At 41.4% G+C, this 18,382-nt stretch overlaps 1 protein-coding gene across 1 annotated transcript; it reads right to left on the reverse strand.

Moving 5' to 3' along the window:
• Nucleotides 1-7,919: 7,919 nt before the first annotated feature.
• On the reverse strand, nucleotides 7,920-17,490 carry urm1 (ubiquitin related modifier 1). Its single transcript, XM_079179235.1, has 5 exons — nucleotides 17,441-17,490; nucleotides 16,181-16,251; nucleotides 11,166-11,247; nucleotides 9,447-9,495; nucleotides 7,920-8,823 (listed from the first exon to the last, which is right to left on the reverse strand). The coding sequence occupies exons 1-5, from the start codon at nucleotides 17,473-17,475 to the stop codon at nucleotides 8,755-8,757; spliced, it is 306 nt and encodes a 101-aa protein (XP_079035361.1). The 5' UTR covers nucleotides 17,476-17,490; the 3' UTR covers nucleotides 7,920-8,754.
• Between the last annotated feature and the right edge of the window lie 892 nt (nucleotides 17,491-18,382).

Genomic DNA, 18,382 nt, shown 5'->3' on the forward strand with positions numbered 1-18,382 from the left:
TTTTTTAACTTTTAAAAAACCTCACAGAAATCTCAATATTGCACATCTGCTCAAAGGCAGCTTCCCTTTTGTATCTTTTAGTCCCTTAAACACCGACGTACAACAACAAATCACAGGATATTTGTGAACACTCTCGAGCCCTGTGATCTCTACAAAGTAATGGTGAGATTAGTGTAGACTTCTCTGCTTCTCATCTTCTCTGCTACTCCCTGGATGACGCCGTCCGTCGCCTCGTTGCCAAGCAACAGAGCAGCCACTGTCAAAGAATTCTGGGGGATGTTTAGGCAGCGGCATGCTTCGGGGGGGGGGGGGGGGGGGGGGAGGAGTGTGTGTGTGCGTGTGCGTGTGTGTGTGTGTGTGTGTGTAGGGTGGCAGAGGAGAAGCAGGAGTGTGTACTGGTCGGAGTTGAGAGAAGCAGGACACTCAGTTGTGCATTTCTAGGAGAATTTCCTTTTAATCTTTTAATCTCAGCTATTATGCCACTTGGTGATGATCTATTCTACAATCCAGCCTTTCATCAGTGTCACCACCAACACATCCTGATCTCCGATGAGTCAACTTTTTTCACGCCAAGAAATACTTGGGGTTCGCGTGTATTTGATGCGGATGGATAGTAAAAACAACTGGCGGTGTGAGATCTGGCTTCTTCCTCCAAAACTCGTCAAATATTTCGCCCATAAGCAACATTGCAGCCTGGAAGCAAATGAATGTGCAAAAAGAAAAAAAATGGCATGTTCATATGAGACCGTACGACACAGAATGAGTGTATGGTGACAGCTAGGACTGTCTCTCTTGTGTGTCATGGCCTTAAGATTTCTATGTCTCTCTGTAATTGGCTTCCTGAATTTGCCGTCTGGCTCATTTAAAGCCCTAATTATGCATCATATTTCCTGCCTATCTCTTACATTTTCGCCACAAACTTTTTTGCGAGCTGTCAGTACCGATGACCCACTTGTAACACGGCCAGCTGGATGAAATTAGAGTGGTGCTGCTCTCATAACAACCTTGTCAGAGAATACAGTAGCAGGTGCATACAGTATATGGATATGTTTGTCACCAGAGGAGGTTTATTTTGAGGATTCCCCTGTTCCCTTTGTCCTCTCTCTCCTCTCCGTCTCTCGACAGGATGGTTTCATAGCCCACCCCGCCGACATGGGCCTCCCTCTCCCCTGCCAGGCCTTTTAGCCAGCGGGTTAAACATTGATTTGTGAATGGAGGGAGGCACAGTGGCCCCTGCGTGGAGTGCAGCGGTCCCCTACTGTTTCTGTGTGTACACACAAACCACCCTACTATACACCACCAAGACTAACAGCCAACATGAAAGCTATACCGAGCTAAAAGGATTTGATTCAACAACTGCAGTTGTGTTTGAAATGTTTCCGTGTTGCTATTCATCCTTAAACTAATTGGAGACGATTTTTCTTTTAATTTAGTCAGACAATTTTCACATCCAGCAGTGTTTCTTTTCACCAATAGAAGTCAAATACACACAACTTTAGAGAAATAAAGGAACGGCGTTGTGAAGGGACCAACCTCTTTCAGTGCTTGATCTTAAAGTGGTCCGTTTCACCTGAAAAAGATAATCTATCTAATATTTAAATTGTTTTGATGAATTTCTCATTTGAAGATGAGTCTTATCCACAAACAGAAAAACAATGTAGTCCTGCAACTGATCCCACATGTCATGCATCACTTGTTGAGCTGTTGAGTTTTTTCCACACATTTTTAGATCTAAATAACAACCGTTGCAGGTGTCTTAGTGATCTTATAGGCTGTATATGTTCAATGTGGTTACAAGGTTAAAGAGATGGTGCTGGAACACAGTTTAAACTGAGAGTGTTAAAACTCTTTAGATCCATAACCCAGAGTAAGTGAGGGGTATCAAGGTGAGAGTGAAAGGGGGCCCTCTTGACTTCTTACTGGGTTTCCCGCCTCTGGAAGAGTCCCAGCATGAAAAGGCAAAGAGAGGGAGAGAGGGGATTGGAGAGGGGTTTGCTTTTCACCACTCCAAAAAAAAAAAAAAAAAAAAAGAGCAATGAATGAGTGACTGGCTGATTGAATGAGAGGCGGGCTGGGGCTGAGAGGGGCTCTGGCCCTGTGGATCAGCAGAGGTTAACTCGGCTTCTTCACAAGGATGAAAAGGGGAGAAAAAAACGGATTGAGCTTTAAAGAGGAGGATCCCCTGCGCCCGGGGCGGGATCAGACAGGATGATTTATTAGAGAGAGAGAGAGAGAGAGAGAGAGAGAGAGAGAGAGAGAGAGAGAGAGAGAGAGAGAGAGAGAGAGAGAGAGAGAGAGAGAGAGAGAGAGAGAGAGAGAGGGGAGGTCGCGTTTGTAAGCATCAAAAAGCTGCAGAGCGAACGCAGCATTCAAAACTGCTGATATGCACGACATGAGGATGGGCTTGATTCAGATGCCAGAGAGAAAGAGACACGAGCTCTCACCTCTTGAATCATACCCACATATTTATACAAACAACGTTTTACGCATGAACATTTTTTCACAGCGCTTAAAAATGCAATTATAAGGGCATACAAAGAGAAAACGCTCCACAGAGCTCTTTCATTTTTTTGCTGTTTTAGTTTTAATGCTTGTAAAAAAAATACTTAAACTGATCTCATCAGTCACAGTGTTCCCCGTGTAACCAGGTGCACTGGAGGGCCACAATATGTAACCATGGCGTTTTAAAATAAATAAAAGCAGCTGCATGAGTGCAACATAAGTTTATAGTGGAATGGGACAAGTGCAATGCCATGCTAAGCCTTTACACAAAACAACCATTGCAGCCGTGCGATTTTTTTGCTTTGTTTTTGATTACATCTTTCTGTAAGAACTGCGCTGTATAAATAAAGATGTGCAATTTGGCCTCCGTAGCCCCTTCAATCGCCTGTCACACGCGCATCATATAATCGACTCATTTTCTGTCACTCCGGGACAACGCTTTGCCTCACAGGCCTACAGTAAGGCTGCCCTTTCTGCAGCAGAATGGCTGCACATGGCGCTGAAGGCACCGCTTTATGCCCTAAGTGCCTGGTTACAGCGTTGCACTAGTTTGCTCACACAAGAGAGGGGGGCACAAGACAAACACTAAACGTCATGCAGTGCGGTCAGAGAGTAAACAGTGTCGCGATTGTAATCTCTTTTTGGGGTAGAAAATAGGGCTGTTGTGTCTTTAAGAGGGGCTGCTGGTCCCTCATCGCAGCTGCTGCGTGTGTGTGCGTGCGCGCGCGTGTGTGTGTGCGTGTGACACAGAGGACAGCGGAGATTCATTACTTAAGCAGTACAATGGACATTTATCACCCCGTGGTGTTATTCAAATTCAGTACCAAGCGAGGACCTTCTCCACTCCTCTCTCCGCCTTGCGTCGCGGTCGCAGCGTTTATTGTTGGAGCAGCGTAAAGAAAAAGCCAGGAGGGCAGAGAGACACCCATCCAGTCAGCGCACTCAGTCAGTCCGAGAGACCCGTAAAGGAAGGATGGGAGGAAGGCAGGAGCGTCTGACCGGAGTGTACGAAGCCCGCCGCTAAGCCTCTTTCTTTTTTTGTGCCACCATCCAACGCCGCTGCTCGCTGGGGGGCTTTTGGAAGGAGCAGAGAGATCCGAGAGAACGCACGACGTGGGAACCGAACCAAGGACGCACCAACGGGAACTAAGGGGTTTCCTTTTTGTATTTTTTTTTATTTCATCAACCACAATGAAACACCAGAGGAAAGAACGTAAACGCTCCAAGTGCCTTTCTTCAAATAGGAGGGTTGTTTTTTTTAAATTCAACATCCGTGGAAAGCCATTGTGCATCTTGAGGCACCAGAACTGAACAGTCTTTCCCTAAATCGATGACAGTACACAGGTGCAGAAATGGCGTTTTTGCCGACGTTCTCACCTCGGACTTTAAATTGAAATGAAGTCCACTTAAACTGTTTGATTCCTGTCTTTTTATTCCCCCCTCTGTGAGACACTTTAAAAGTGCGATTCTCTGGTGAACCAAAAGGAGATGACATTTTACTTAAAGCTGCAATGGCCATTCAGCCATCTTAAGGGCCCAGAGATCTGGACAGACTTAACTTTACAACTAGCAACCAGTGTAAAGACACGGACACAGAGCAGCAACTATAAGAGACAGTAGGAAATAAGATTGTTTCAAACAGCAGCAGAAAAAAAGAGTCACAAAGTGATTGTGGCTGCAACAATGCCTCCTTAGCATTATCAAACAAATGCAACAAAAAAAAGGATAGACTTTCTTCCTATGTGTCAGTACAACCGAGGGGATCAGCTTCTGAATGTGCTCAAGAAATGTTTTTCATCGCAAAAAAACAAACATCTTAAAGGTTTAGTTTTCTGCTGAAACAGCTCAGAGTTGGAAATGCACAGTGAGATTTATTTCAAGAGGCCGAATCCGGGGCAGTGCTGAGCAGCGAGGATGTCACAAATAATGCACAGTGCTGCAACTCCCTATCTTGTAGGGGGGAAAAAGGGAGAGAAAACAGGTTTTAGTGTCAGTCGCAGCCAATGCTGTCAAAGGGCATCATTTAGGCAGCCGTGGCAGGTGCAGCCATGGGCCTATACAATAACGACCCGTGCACACTTTGTGATTTAAATAACCAAATGCTTCATTTCGTCTTTCTTTCTTTCTTTCTTTTTTTAAATCTTGGCAGAGGATATACAGAGTCTTTAGCGACTGATTGTCCAAACGCAATTCTTGAGTCAACTCAAAATTCAACCCCAAGAATTGTGTATGGACATCTGTTGCTGCAGACTCACATTCATCACTGCTGGCTTTGGCCAAACGCCACATCAAGAATGTAGCAGGCCTCCGAAACCACAAAGGAGGCTACACAACGGTCTTTACTCTCGGGTTGTTTTTGTAACTGTCTCATTTCAGGTAAGATATATACAAACCACGTTTGTGCTATATATGGAGGAAACGGACGCGGGACTGGGCCAATAAAGTGGAGGAAACCTTATTCTGCCTCGTGTGATGTGTTTTTCGAGATGCGCGTTGTGTTTGGCCCGATTGGTATTTACACTTTGTCGAAGATCTAATCAAGAGTGTTTGTTTTAAATGGCAAGCATCGACCGGAAGCATCGATGTATCGACTGTGTTTGGCAAATACTAGGAAGCGGTGAGTTGAGAGTGCTGGCAGAGTGAGGCCTGCATGCAGCACAGACGCACGTGAGATGAGCGATACGAACTGGGCCATCAGAGACATGAAGTCATGAACGAGGGGGATAAATACGAATGAACGAGGCAGATTAAATAGAAAGAAACGTCAAAAGCGACGTTTGAATGAAAAAAATAGCTTCTTAGAGATTTCTATTTAATTTATTAATATATAAAGAGCAGGTTTAGAGCCTATTAGACAGTCTTAAGTGCATCCATACAAGAAGGCATGCTAAGCAGAGATATATTACCTAACACAATTTTAAAAACGCATTTAGTGCTTATTTGGGGAAGTCTTATAAGTTACTACATATTATTGTGTTACAGTGCTGTAAAAAGCTTAGAAGAACACAAGAGGCCTGATGACTGATGCTCAAATCTCAGGAGCCAAACAGCGTCACTGATAAATCACGTGGGACACTGATGGCCCATTCGGTGTTTTTATCTTTTTATCTCTTTTCATTCTTTTCTTTATTTAACCTTTTGTTACTGCTTTAAAATAATTATAATTATTCATTTTCAAACGAAACATGTCTGATCATTCAAACGTATAAATAGATAATACAACTATTGAAGTTATAATTGTAAAAACATACAAAATATACTATATTACCCCTACAATATTTTCTTATTTCAAATATATTTTGAAACGTTTTTTTTGTAGGCTCAGCATTTAATTTAAAACAGCAGCACATCCACACAGCCAACGTGTGTGTGTGTGTGTGTGTGTGTGTGTGTGTGTGTGTGTGTGTTATTGTTGTTGAACATTAAAGGCTAACATTTCTTAATTCCAGGGGATCAGTGCATCTGTTTGCTCTTGCAGAAATGCCTCTGTGTGAAATGGACTCAGCTACTGACTCTCTTTACTTATTTTATCATCAGTAGCCTCTAAATTACAATTGTTTATTATTTATTATTTATTTGAAGCAAACATTTGTGCACGTGCTTTTTCTGCGTGTTAACAAAACACAACTGCATAACACGAATATATTTTTTTCTAAATAAAGAGATTATTTTTAATTAATAAATAATCAGCAGGTTCAGTGGTAAAAAAAAATCAGCAGGTTCAGTGGTAAAAAAATGAAAAATAAAGCAGAGTCTTGTTAAATTTTGATTGTGGCAATATAGATGCTAAAATACTTCTCATTTAGAGTTGTTGGGCAGACTGTTTGAGCTTTATATTTCTAACTACAGTGTTTTTGTTCAGCTAACATGCCTTCAGTTTCAGCACTGCAGGACAACTATCGGTGCAAAACACGATGAAGAGTAAATATGGCAACAGTTGCTTTGGTCAACATAATCGAAAAATGAGGGATAAATATATATATATTTTTCTTTCATGTACGTAACAGAAGAATTATCACCAATTATCACCATGTCAGCTTGATAGAAAAAAAAAACTAAATCAATGCTATTATGTAAAAAGATAATCTAGCAGTTTATTTTTAATGGCTAGTCACAGTGTTTACTACATGGCAGTTTATTACAGGAGATGCAGGGGCTTTTTATTCCCACTGTTGGAACCTGAGCTGCTCAGAGTCGTTATGATACACGTTGCTGATCTCAGGCCAGGTCGACTCTCACCACCAGCATCGTCACCATCTCTCCTGATGAGCAGGGATCAGTGTGCAGGATGTGGACTTGCCTATAAACTGTGCAGGTAAATAGTCCAAACCCTGCATGCACAACAATGGAAACAGAGTGGGAATAAAATGTGGGTACAAACCCTGATTCACATGTAAAAGCTAGTGTCTCAAGTTATTATGTATGAGCATTAATAGATGCAATGAAATAAAAAAATGTTTAACGATTTAAAATCTACAACAGCCCACCTTTGACGTTGTAAATATTTGGTTCAAAAATGTAACATGGTGACCTATGAGAGGCATCAAGTCCATATGCAGAACCTTTTGATCATCTCCTCACAGTGAAAAGTCCCCCCCCCCCCCGCCCCCCACACACACACACACACTCAGTTTCCTCAGTATCCCAGGCTTGCACTAGCTGACACAGTGCTACACTTTCTCCTCTCTCTAACCCCCTCGCAGCCTCATTAGCATTTCCTTTCTACCGGCCTTTATCGGCCGGTTTCCCGTTGCAAATCGGACTCCACAGCCGAGAAAAGGTTTTAGGTCGCCCCGGGCGTTCAGGGGAGGGCAGCCCGGGGGCTAGACCTCGACCTCCCGCAGTGGTCCTGTACACCCCACACACACACACACACACACACACACATACACACACATACATTATCTCTCTCGCTCTCTCTCTCTTATGCATATTCCAGCTGAGTGGGGCTGTAGGACGGTAAAATCTCCCACAAGTCTCGTCTAATCAGCCTAAAACTGCAGTGTGATCACAGACCCGGGCTTAAATCGATCAGATATAAGCTACCAGCAGGAATAATCGAAGCGTGATGTAAAAATCCTAATTGAGAAAAACGTTTGGATAGGCCTCCGCGTGCTGTGCAGGGTGCTGTGGATCTTTGCAGTCAAGATACTTTGGCATCGAGAGAGATGTTGTGGTTCATTCAGTGCAGAAACACATGATGTGCTTTGGGGGAATTGTAAATGAATAACCTTTATATACAATAATAACATAGACAGTTAACAGCAGTAGAAATTCAATCGGAATTAAACGTTCATAATGTATTGTATGATTGCTTATTTCACCACTGTGCTTACAACTGGAAATATTCGCTCCTTTGTAGTAAATTACTATTTTGAAAATGAATTACAGAAATCAGGACTCAATTTATTTGACAAAAAAGCTTTTAATCTTATTTTCATTATGTGAGGAAAAATATAACAATTAAAAGATTAAAGTATATTTTAAGAAAAATTACATCACATCGGTCCAAAAAAACCAAAACAATAACACTTTATTTTAACCTCTGCAATTAGCATTTCTATGCATTATATAACACACTGTAATGTACTTGTAAACATTGTAAGAACAATTTTGTTCATTAACTATTTGTCTGTAACCCCATGTGAAGCATATAAATAGATGTCATTGCAAAACAGATTAAAAAAATGTCTTCATAGGAGAAATTATCGATGTTAACAAATGAAAAAAAAAAACACCTACAATTTCCTTATGAAGATATTGTTAAATGTTTGTATCTGCTTAGACATGCTGATTGTTTAAGCAAAGTGTAACGTGATATTTTATATTCCTGAAGGTCATTGGAGACTAAGATAAGGTCATTTTGTCTTTCATGCTGGAATTGAGGATGTAGGGAGGTGAAGTTTTAAACACCAAAGGCAGGTATTTGCACTCGCACCTGTGAGTCGGCCAGTACAACCAGAGCTTCATACACCTGTCCAGCTTTGATTTAAAAAAGCAGAATTCCCATCTCACAGTTTCCACATTTTTCTTGGTAATCATCTCTGAATTTCCACTTATTCCTGTGGACCAAACATCGATCCCGGTCAGACAATCCCGGTGCAGGCTGACACATCCACAGCGACCAATGGGGTGGTGTGTTGTTGAGATGTGGGGGTCAGTGGGGGGGGGGGGGGGGGTGAAGAGTGCAGAGGATGTGGCGAAAAGGCTGTTACAGAGAAGGGTACGTTGTGTGTATTCATCGTTCATTTGCTATCCTCCATGAAGAGTAGAAATAAACACAACGTTGTCTTGGTCTTGTAGTTGGTAGTCCAGCTCCCCCTGAGGTTTACAAAACACACAACACATTCAATATTCACACATCTCTACAAGTCAAAGCAGACATATCTGTCTTCGCTAATACAAATGTGCGTATTGCTCCCGTGTTCCCACTGGGGTCCAATCAATGACAAACTTTTCATTTCATTTACATCCTGTGTTGCGTCCTGTAATTGAATCAATGGATTGAAATTGAAGCGTTCGCTCTGTGTGTGCGTGTAAATATGTGCTCAGATATGAGACCCCAAGGACGAACCTGTCTTGCAGCTGCTTTCACGTTACATGAAACATTGACTCAGAAAATGAGCAATCTCAGTATCAGTGAGGCTATATAACCTGCCCCCACACACACAAACAGTCCTGAATTAAATGCTAGGGATCTATGCACGGAGACATGATCTCCAGTCATTTAACACTGTAATGGAAACATCGGTCAACATAGGTTAAACAAGCTTAAAGTAAAAAATATTGCATGTTTTTTTACAAGCTACTGGAAACACACACACACACACACACACACACACACACACACACACACACACACACACACACAATCTCTCTCTCTCTCTCTCTCTCTCTCTCTCTCTCGCCACCATCTGACAGTGAACATGGCTCCCAGAGCTCACCATTAGCTCCCAGTCTGCATCATTGATAAGCACCAGTATCCCAGGTCTCCTGTGGGAAAACACACCGTTTTGAGTCAGACACATTTCCCAAAGGTAACACACACACGCAACCACACGTATGTGTGTGCAAAAATATATACCGAGGGAGCAGAATGCCTCCATAGATGCACATAAAAAAAAAACAACACACAAACATAACCGATCTGCATCCTGCATCCAATAAAAACTAATTAAAGTTGTTTGGAAATATAATTAAATGAATGAAAGAAGCACTACAACAACGATTTTAATGATGTTAAACAAAAGAGAAATAGCTTCCTCTATTTAATGGGCAGGACATTTTTATATTCATATTTAAAAAAAAGAAACATGTATTATTAAATGTGTACTAATTATTACACTTACAGCTAAGTCTAACTTTTTGGGTTAGCCTTTTCTTTGCAAGCAAAGTCTGTTATTCAGTCGTAATCAAAGTCAAAAATAATAGTAAAAGATAATTGATGACACCTAAAAGTAACTGAAAAGAATATTTGTATTCTTAATTTTTTTCCAGTAGCAAAATATAGCCCAGAGAAAATAGTCAACACTTCACAGTATGAAATTAATAGACAACCATGTATTCAGTTTGAGAACACACACACTGGTATATTTATGATAATAGTGATAACAGTATCTGTGACTGCATGTGTGTGTTATGTCCATGTTACAGCATGTTATGCATAAAGCACGTATTAGCAATCACACACTCCGAAATTATTTTCTGGCTAACAAGGGCTGAATATAATGATGTCTCTTTTGTTAAAATAAAAGAGGCAAAAGTGTCGGAGTAAAATAGTAGAGAGAACGTGTGGGGGGGGGGAGAAACAAACTGTCACTGACAATTAATGGCGGCCCAAAAATAACGTACAGATGAAGCCTAAAGAAAAAACCCCACCCTTCAGAAGAGGATAATGGGGGTAAGGGGACAAACACCTCTGGGTGCAGTCTTCGTCACATAAGTTGGTGTATTTAATTTCTGAACGCCACAGAGGAAACTATTTGGGTAATGTGGGTGGAGAGATAATGCCTGAAGCAGTTCAAATAAGCTTCTCTCCACCTTGATGCTCTATGACGTCAAAGAGAAAGGGCAATGTGAGAGGAAGCACACACAAACAACAGGGCTGCTTTGAGAAGGAACAAAAGAATTAAAAACAAAGATAAAGATTGTCAACTAATCACCCTTGATGATGTGTGCGCTTTCAACATTAAATACACACACACACACACATCAAATGTATACGGTTTATAGGTAGGCCAGCTATTTCTCCATTCATTGGTTAGGTGGTGCTATAAATAGTCCTGCACAAAGGCAGCTGTAAAAGTCAGCCAGTCCTATAAGGCTGCTGTGAGCCCTGGACCCACAACACACATTCATACACACACACACACACACACACACACGCACACAGGTAATCATCTCACTGAAACCCACAACCTGAAGGCTAGACAGTTTTTTCCTCCAGGATTTCAGCAGTTTTTGAACTGCAGGAAAAAATGCTTCACAATCTACTTCACTTTCATCATTTCACATGTTCTTATAGAGCTGTTCTGACCAAATGTTACGGTCACATTTGGCAGTAACAATTTTTTTTGTTTGTTGCTGTGATGCATAACGTATCATTTCAGGTCATATTGTTGGACACAGATCCAAGTGTGTGTCAAGTGCACGCACACACTCACACAGAGTCTCCCTGGACAAAGAGCTCGGGCCGTTCCTTCAGCAGGTTCCGTTGGATCCAGACCAGCAGCTGCTTCACGTCCCCTAAAACACACACACACACACACACACACACACACACACACACAAAGCCCATACACAGACAGACAACAGAGGCCACAGGTCAGGGGTTAAAGGTCAAGGTGCACGGTTCCAGCCCCCTGGTCGATGTGACGCGACAGAAGCACCAGGCGGGACGAGGCTGTGTATATGTGTGTGTGTGTGTGCGTCTGTGTGCATGTATATTTATGAGTGTATGTGTATGTTTGGGGGGGGGGGGGGGTTTCTGGAAATGGGGGGATGGTTGTCTGATGTCAATGGCCAAGAGCGACATTGTTCACCTTGGCTGGAAAGAAATTAAATGGATGATTTGTGTGTCTAAATCGAGACACGACTGGACAGATTAGAAATCAAAAAACACCTACAGCTCAACATTTTCAAAAGGTTAAAATGAACGAAAGAAATTGAAATATTAAGTCAGACATTTTCCAAAAGCATCTACTTATATAAATGCAATAATATTTCTCTGTAGCATCACACTTGCAGTGACATTTTTTTTCAACGCAGGTCAAATAAAATAATCAGAAAAGCCGAGACCAGAATGATCATTTTCTTTATTTGATTGGCACATTAAACGCTTCTCGTCTGAGATTGGATATCAGAAATGCTTGATTTTTTCTATGAGTCTGACCTCTTGAACAATCAGATTGACCTCGTCTCAACAATAGGCTGAGCCTCACTCAGACCGACTGACAGAAAGACACAAAGGCCACGACAATGAGAGGTTTTAGGATAAATCCCCGCAAAACTACTAACAATGAATATATTAGAGTAATGGCTGACGTTCGCATCAAGATTCAAGGTGGTCTGAGAGCTTTCGAGTGTGTGAGTGTGTGTGTGTGTGTGTGTATTAGTGATTGGTGTGTTTCCTTAAAGAAATGTACATTTTGTAAGGAAACAGTGTAACATTATGGACACAGACACACTAAATCTAATATTTTCTTGTGACTATTTCCTGTTTTTCGAGTGTGTGATCACAGCTGTCTTCTCGATGTACATGAGCACGACGCCTCGCGATAACACTTGAGAACAGCACTGCAATTTCTGGTAGCCATGTCACACACACACTCACACACTCACACACACACACACACACACACACACACACACACACACACACACACACACACACACACACACACACCATCAAAATGAACAGTATCGGCCTCCTTGACCAGACGGGAGGTATATGGGAATATACGAGGAGAGAGTAAATAAACAGAAGAGAGCGAGAGAGAGATTACAAGAGAGGAAAAGAAAAACGAGCGCGGCAGCAGATGGAGCAGATACGAGGGTAAGTGGACGACAGCGAGTCGTCCCAAAGCCAGGTGAAAGGAGAGCGCTGAAGCCGTAGCAGGTATAGGAGCCGAGTCACACGGGGATCCAGGATCAGCTGGATCGAAGGCAGATCTAATATCACAAAACTGTGCAAAGACCACAGCAGCTTTTTACATGAAACACATTCAGAAAAGATGTTCACAGGTGCAGCCAAATTTGGATTTTTTTTTTAACTTTCAATAAATTATTATGTTAGATATAAAATGCAGGCATACATTTTGTGCATATCTAAACTTACTGAGACATTCTGGTGCTTTTTCTGGGTTTTCAGATTATGAAATTATACTGAGAGGGTTATAAACATATCTAAAGAAAATGTTGTTTTTTCTCCTCTTCTGTGGAGGAATCGTCTTTTAAAGTTCAAGGTTTCATTTATTCAGCCGTAAAATAACAGAAATTGCAGTGCTTGCTGATAAAGCGTTGAATACAAATAACCACAAGATGTAATCAAATGAAATACAAAATAAGAAAAACGCATAAAAGAAATATCAAAAGGCCCACTGAAGCATTTGGCTTGTGACAAATATATTTATAGAGACACCTGCCTGGTCACCGATGAGGGCAACTCCCTGTGTGGATGATATGTGATGTATACGGTGTGTGTGTGTGTGTGGACATGCAGCCTGTGTGAGTGGTGCTCAGGTTAATTGCAGTGCTGTCGGCCAGCTCAGTAGTATAATGATAGTGCTAGTTTTCTACGGTTCCAGGCCTCCATATAAAAAAAAGACAACTACGTCTCCCTGCAACACACACACACACACACACACACACACACACACACACACACACACACACACACACACACACACACACACACACACACACACACACACACACACACACACACACACACACACACACACACACACACACACACACACACACACACACACACACACACACGAGTAGGCAGTGAATATTGACCTGCACCTCTGCGGGGCTAAAAACAGAACTAATCACTTCAGCAGTCATAACTCCTTCTTTGTGGCGACTCCTTTTTGCTCCCTCTCTGCTTTTAACCATTGGTAATTTTTCTCCACCATTACCCCTTATTCGCTCTTTCATCCCATCGCCCATTTACTTTTTCATTTGCTCTCTCTCTTGCTCTCGTAAACCCTCCTCTCACTCATTCATCTCTTTCCATCTTTCGCCTGTATTGTTATTTCCCTCCCTCGACACACACAAGCAAACATGTTAAAAGTTGCACACATAGACAACACATAGGTTGTCTTAGCTCAATACACGGATCAATAATAATTCAGAGAGCTTTTTTATAACAGAAACAGTCATCATGGCGATGCCCTTTTAATGGCTTTCTGTTAAAAGGTAAAAGGTTACACATAGGGCAACCAATTCACGTCACGTTTTAAAAATGGAGGACAATGTAAAGGAATAAGGAGTTAAGAGAGGTGAAAGGAAAGAACAATGACGTGGAGCGACTGCGAGGTGAAGGTTTTTGAAAGCGCTCTGCGGTCCAGGTAGAGGGGGAGAAAACGAGGGAACAAACAGACAAGAGAGGGAAAATGCGTCACAGGCTCCTGAAGCATCTTGGGATAGCCGCGTTGCGTGGGTAGAGAGGAGACACGGAGGGAGGGGAGGGAGGGAAAGGGCGCCATTTTGACGCCGATTCAAAACCGTGGTCGCTTTTCTTTTGTGCATGCAGTCCCCCCCCCCCCCTTTCTTCTTCTTTTGCTTTTCTGTCTTTGTGCGATTATGACTGTCATGTGAGGGGGATGAGCTATCCATCTTTCTGCTGATGCGAGGGGCAAAAACTGTGTGATCCTTAGACCACGGGGCGGGGGTTTTGGTGTGTGTGTGTGTGTGTGTGTGTGTGTGTGAGTGGGAGAGAGAAAGTTAGAGAGAGAGGGCGAGAGACAGATAGAAAGAGAGAGAGAGAGAGTGTGGGGGTGGGGTCTTTCAGTTGAGGGTCATCAATCACCGGCTGGGGTCAAAGAGAAATACGAAGGATTCAGAACCAATTATATCTGCCTTCACCCCTTCTGTACTAACACACACTCTCTCTCTCTCTCTCTCTCGCACACACACAAAATTAGTTCGGAGAGACATTTTCAGGATCAGCAAACCTGCCAGACACACAACCAGTTCAGACTTAAGATCATAATGAGCAAAATACGTCCAGGAAAGGTGATGTCAAAATGTCTGTGCTCCTGTGAAGCTGAAATTATGAACTGTGCACAACATGGTGAAACCTCACACACACACACACACACACACACACACACACACCCACACACCCACACCCACACACCCGCTGGTGCAGCAAGGTCATATCTGGCTGACATTCCCTGTTCTGGTCAACTTTTGTCTTTTTGTTGTCGTGGTAACATCAGTGCCATGGATGAACACCCTTTGTTTCGTTAAATACCAAAGACACATATTTCTCTCATTTGTTCCCCCTCTCTCTGTAACACTAATACACACACACACACACACACACACACACACACACACACACACACACACACACACACACACACACACACACACACACACACACACACACACACACACACACATTAACCTCTAGGCAGTTTCCATTCACTTGCCTCCTCATTTTCTCGATGACCTGGGTCCTGAGCAGGGTTTGGGAAATAAAGTCGGGCTGCGGGCAGGTTTTCCCTCGACTCCTCCATGCGAGTTAGTGACCCATATTGGAAGGAGCCCGAATCCCACAGCAAAATAAAATCTAATCAATTTGGATCCTGAGGTTGGAAAGTTTTTATGAACTGAGAAATGAGCACACGGCCGCCAAGTCAGCCAAAATGATCTTGACCAAAAGAAAGAAAAGCTGTCACCACACTGCTCTTTTGCAACCAACAGAAAAAGCATTGACTTCCCCTACCTCCATTCACATACACACACACATCTGCATTAACAGTGGGCAACATTCACAAGTGAAGGGATCCATTCATGAGGATGGAAGCAAAGAGAGAGAGAGAGAGAAGAGAAAGCAACAGGAGGACCATGGAAGAAGTTGTGTGCAAAGGGAAAGATGCTATATGGTTTGTTTACATTGGTTTTAATATACTAGTCACAAATCACAATATATGTCCCCATCTTCCCTCAACAAATACTAATATAAATGAATGTCCATACTGTTCATATATTAATGACAGAGGTGTCAAACGATGTATCTCAAAAGACTTCCTGGTTAAATAAAGGTGAAATAAATAACATGTTTGGCCATTATGAAGTAAGAAAAACTCAAAAAAGATTTTTTTATGTGAAATCAGGATAGTACTGAGGGCTTCTCCTCAAACCATCCTAACTGCCAGGAAGCCATTGTCTTCCATTGATTTCAACACATTATGTGAGTCAACTTGGCGAGGCTGTAAACCTGTAAATATGTAACGCATCACACTGAAACCTCATATCTAATTCTAATTTAGTTCATTTATCATCAACATCACTTCGTAATGCAGCTAAAAACATGGATATTATTGAAAAGTCATCAAGCTGTCATCAATTCATGAGCTGGTGATTTGTATTTTAAAGAAAAGCATCTTGAAGATGTCACCGTTTCACATCGAGGCTCTCATTCGGACATGGTGATACTCACAAGATTCGGATTGGCTCGGAAGAGTCACATGATGTTCCTTCACACCATTAAAGAGCAGCTCCGCTCCACCTCTAGACAAAATAAAAAGAGTCAGATAGGCTAATTAAGTGTGTGTGTATGTGGTGTTTAAATACTCTACAGGACAAACATGTCATGAGGTCTGCTAAGCTGAGAGTAAAAGGCATAACACACCTTTACAGATGAAGAACATACATTTTAGTGATCAGGATTAAACTCATTCATCCCCTGCTTTTCGAAGACGAAGGTTCTGTATATCAAGTGTGTCTCAGTGAGGAAACTCTGGGCATTAAAAGAACCGTGGCCACAAAATGTTGATAATAAAAAAACAGCACAAATGATCGACAGTGTGTACGATTTGTTTGGTGCTTTCACAGGCACAGATCTGGCACACTTGTCCATACGACTTACTGGGATGCAAGAACTTTGAAGAGATAGTCATTTTGGAAAATAATGACAAAATTCTGAAATCGTTTTTTTGGTCGTTTGTATTCCCACATTCGTTACATTGTTGCATGGTCGTCTGACCTGTGGTTCACTGGCTAAGACCTTCCTATCAATTACTGTAACATATCAGCTCCTTTCTAGCTAATAACAGGGAGCTATGAGACTGTAAAATAAATGTATATATTACAATATTGATTTTCTATTCTTAAATTACATAAAGCATGAACATGGACTGTATACTTATCCCCACCCATGTACTGATGTCTGTTGCTGTCATATTTATTATTTTATTGAGAAGTCTAAAGAATTTTAATTTTAAGAATTTAAACCCAAAGTCCTCATTTGAGTGAAGCAGGTCTGACTTCAGGCTAAGGTCTATATGTTGATGTTTGCAGCTCATTCAAGCTTGTGTTCAGACATTCTTGGCATGTTTTTAAAGGCAGACTTCTGCACATCTGGCTGCGCTGCAAGAGGAACCAGGAGCCGACCGAGTGCGTGCTCGTGCGTCGTGGTTGAGTGTGAGATAACGTCACAGACACAACGTCTCTCTGTTCCTGTCAATTTACAGAGAGAACGCGACCTCACGATGGTGAACATTTCATAAACAAACTCAAAACTAGCAGGCAGCTAACTTAGCTGTTACACTGATGTGAGGTCTTGTTTAAGTAAACGAAGGCTGACGATGCATAAACAAACGGATACAAGGCTCATCCAGCGTCTTGTTTCCGCAAAACTGCTCACAGAACAACAAAACTGGAGTATGAGATTATCATAAAGAGTTTTATATTCGCCTACCCGAACTCCAGGTGAATCGCTACGGGCGCTGCCATATTGTCGGCACATGCAGGAAGTAGTGGAGAGGGTAAGCCGGAAGTGACGTTGTGGATGTGATTATTTTCATTACAAAAGAATACATTAATGTAGATCAAAACACATTTTGGACATTTTTATCAAGAACTGCATCAATATGGCAAACCGATAAGAAACATTAAGAATGAGAAGGTAATTCAAACGATTTTTAAAAATAAATGTCTCTTTTTTTATCATCTTTTTGTTTTGTTTTTGTATATGTAACCCTGGTGTGGACAGTTTTGTGTTTAAAAATGAAAATAAAGAAATGAAAAAAAACGGAGGCTTGATATAATCAGCAAACTGAAAGCAATCTTATAATATTTTTAGAAATAATATTATTTTGTAAATAAAAATATTGTTATTAAATGTATATCGTTTCTTTGCGTGACATATTTAAGGGCAGTATTGCTAAAACATATTTTACAAGGTATATAATTTATATGATTCACAATGAAAGAAAAGAGAATTGTTTCTTTCTTTATATTTACAGTATTTTAATTTTTACACTTTCAGTTATACACCCGCCTTTTTGAACTTGAACATGTATACAATTTGGCCTGAGTTTTGTTCTGATGTTAAGTTTTTCTCCTTAGAACTCTACAATTCAACATTGTAAAATGGCTACAAACTCCTTTATCCCAAGGCAAGGAAAGTATATTTGTATGGCAGATTTCACACACAAAGGAAATTCAATGCGCTTTACATAATGCATTAAACACATTTTCAAAGAATGAATAAAAAAAGCGTGGAAATGTTCAAATGCAAATTAAAGAATAGAAATATTTTAAAGGAAATGTAAATGTTAAGAACAGAGACATAAAAACAGGATAGGAGAACAAGATGGTTCATGATGAGTATTTAAGGTTCAGTCAAAGGTAGAGCAGA

Source organism: Pholis gunnellus (assembly GCF_910591455.1).
Source record: "Pholis gunnellus genome assembly, chromosome: 18".
NCBI lineage: Eukaryota > Metazoa > Chordata > Actinopteri > Perciformes > Pholidae > Pholis > Pholis gunnellus.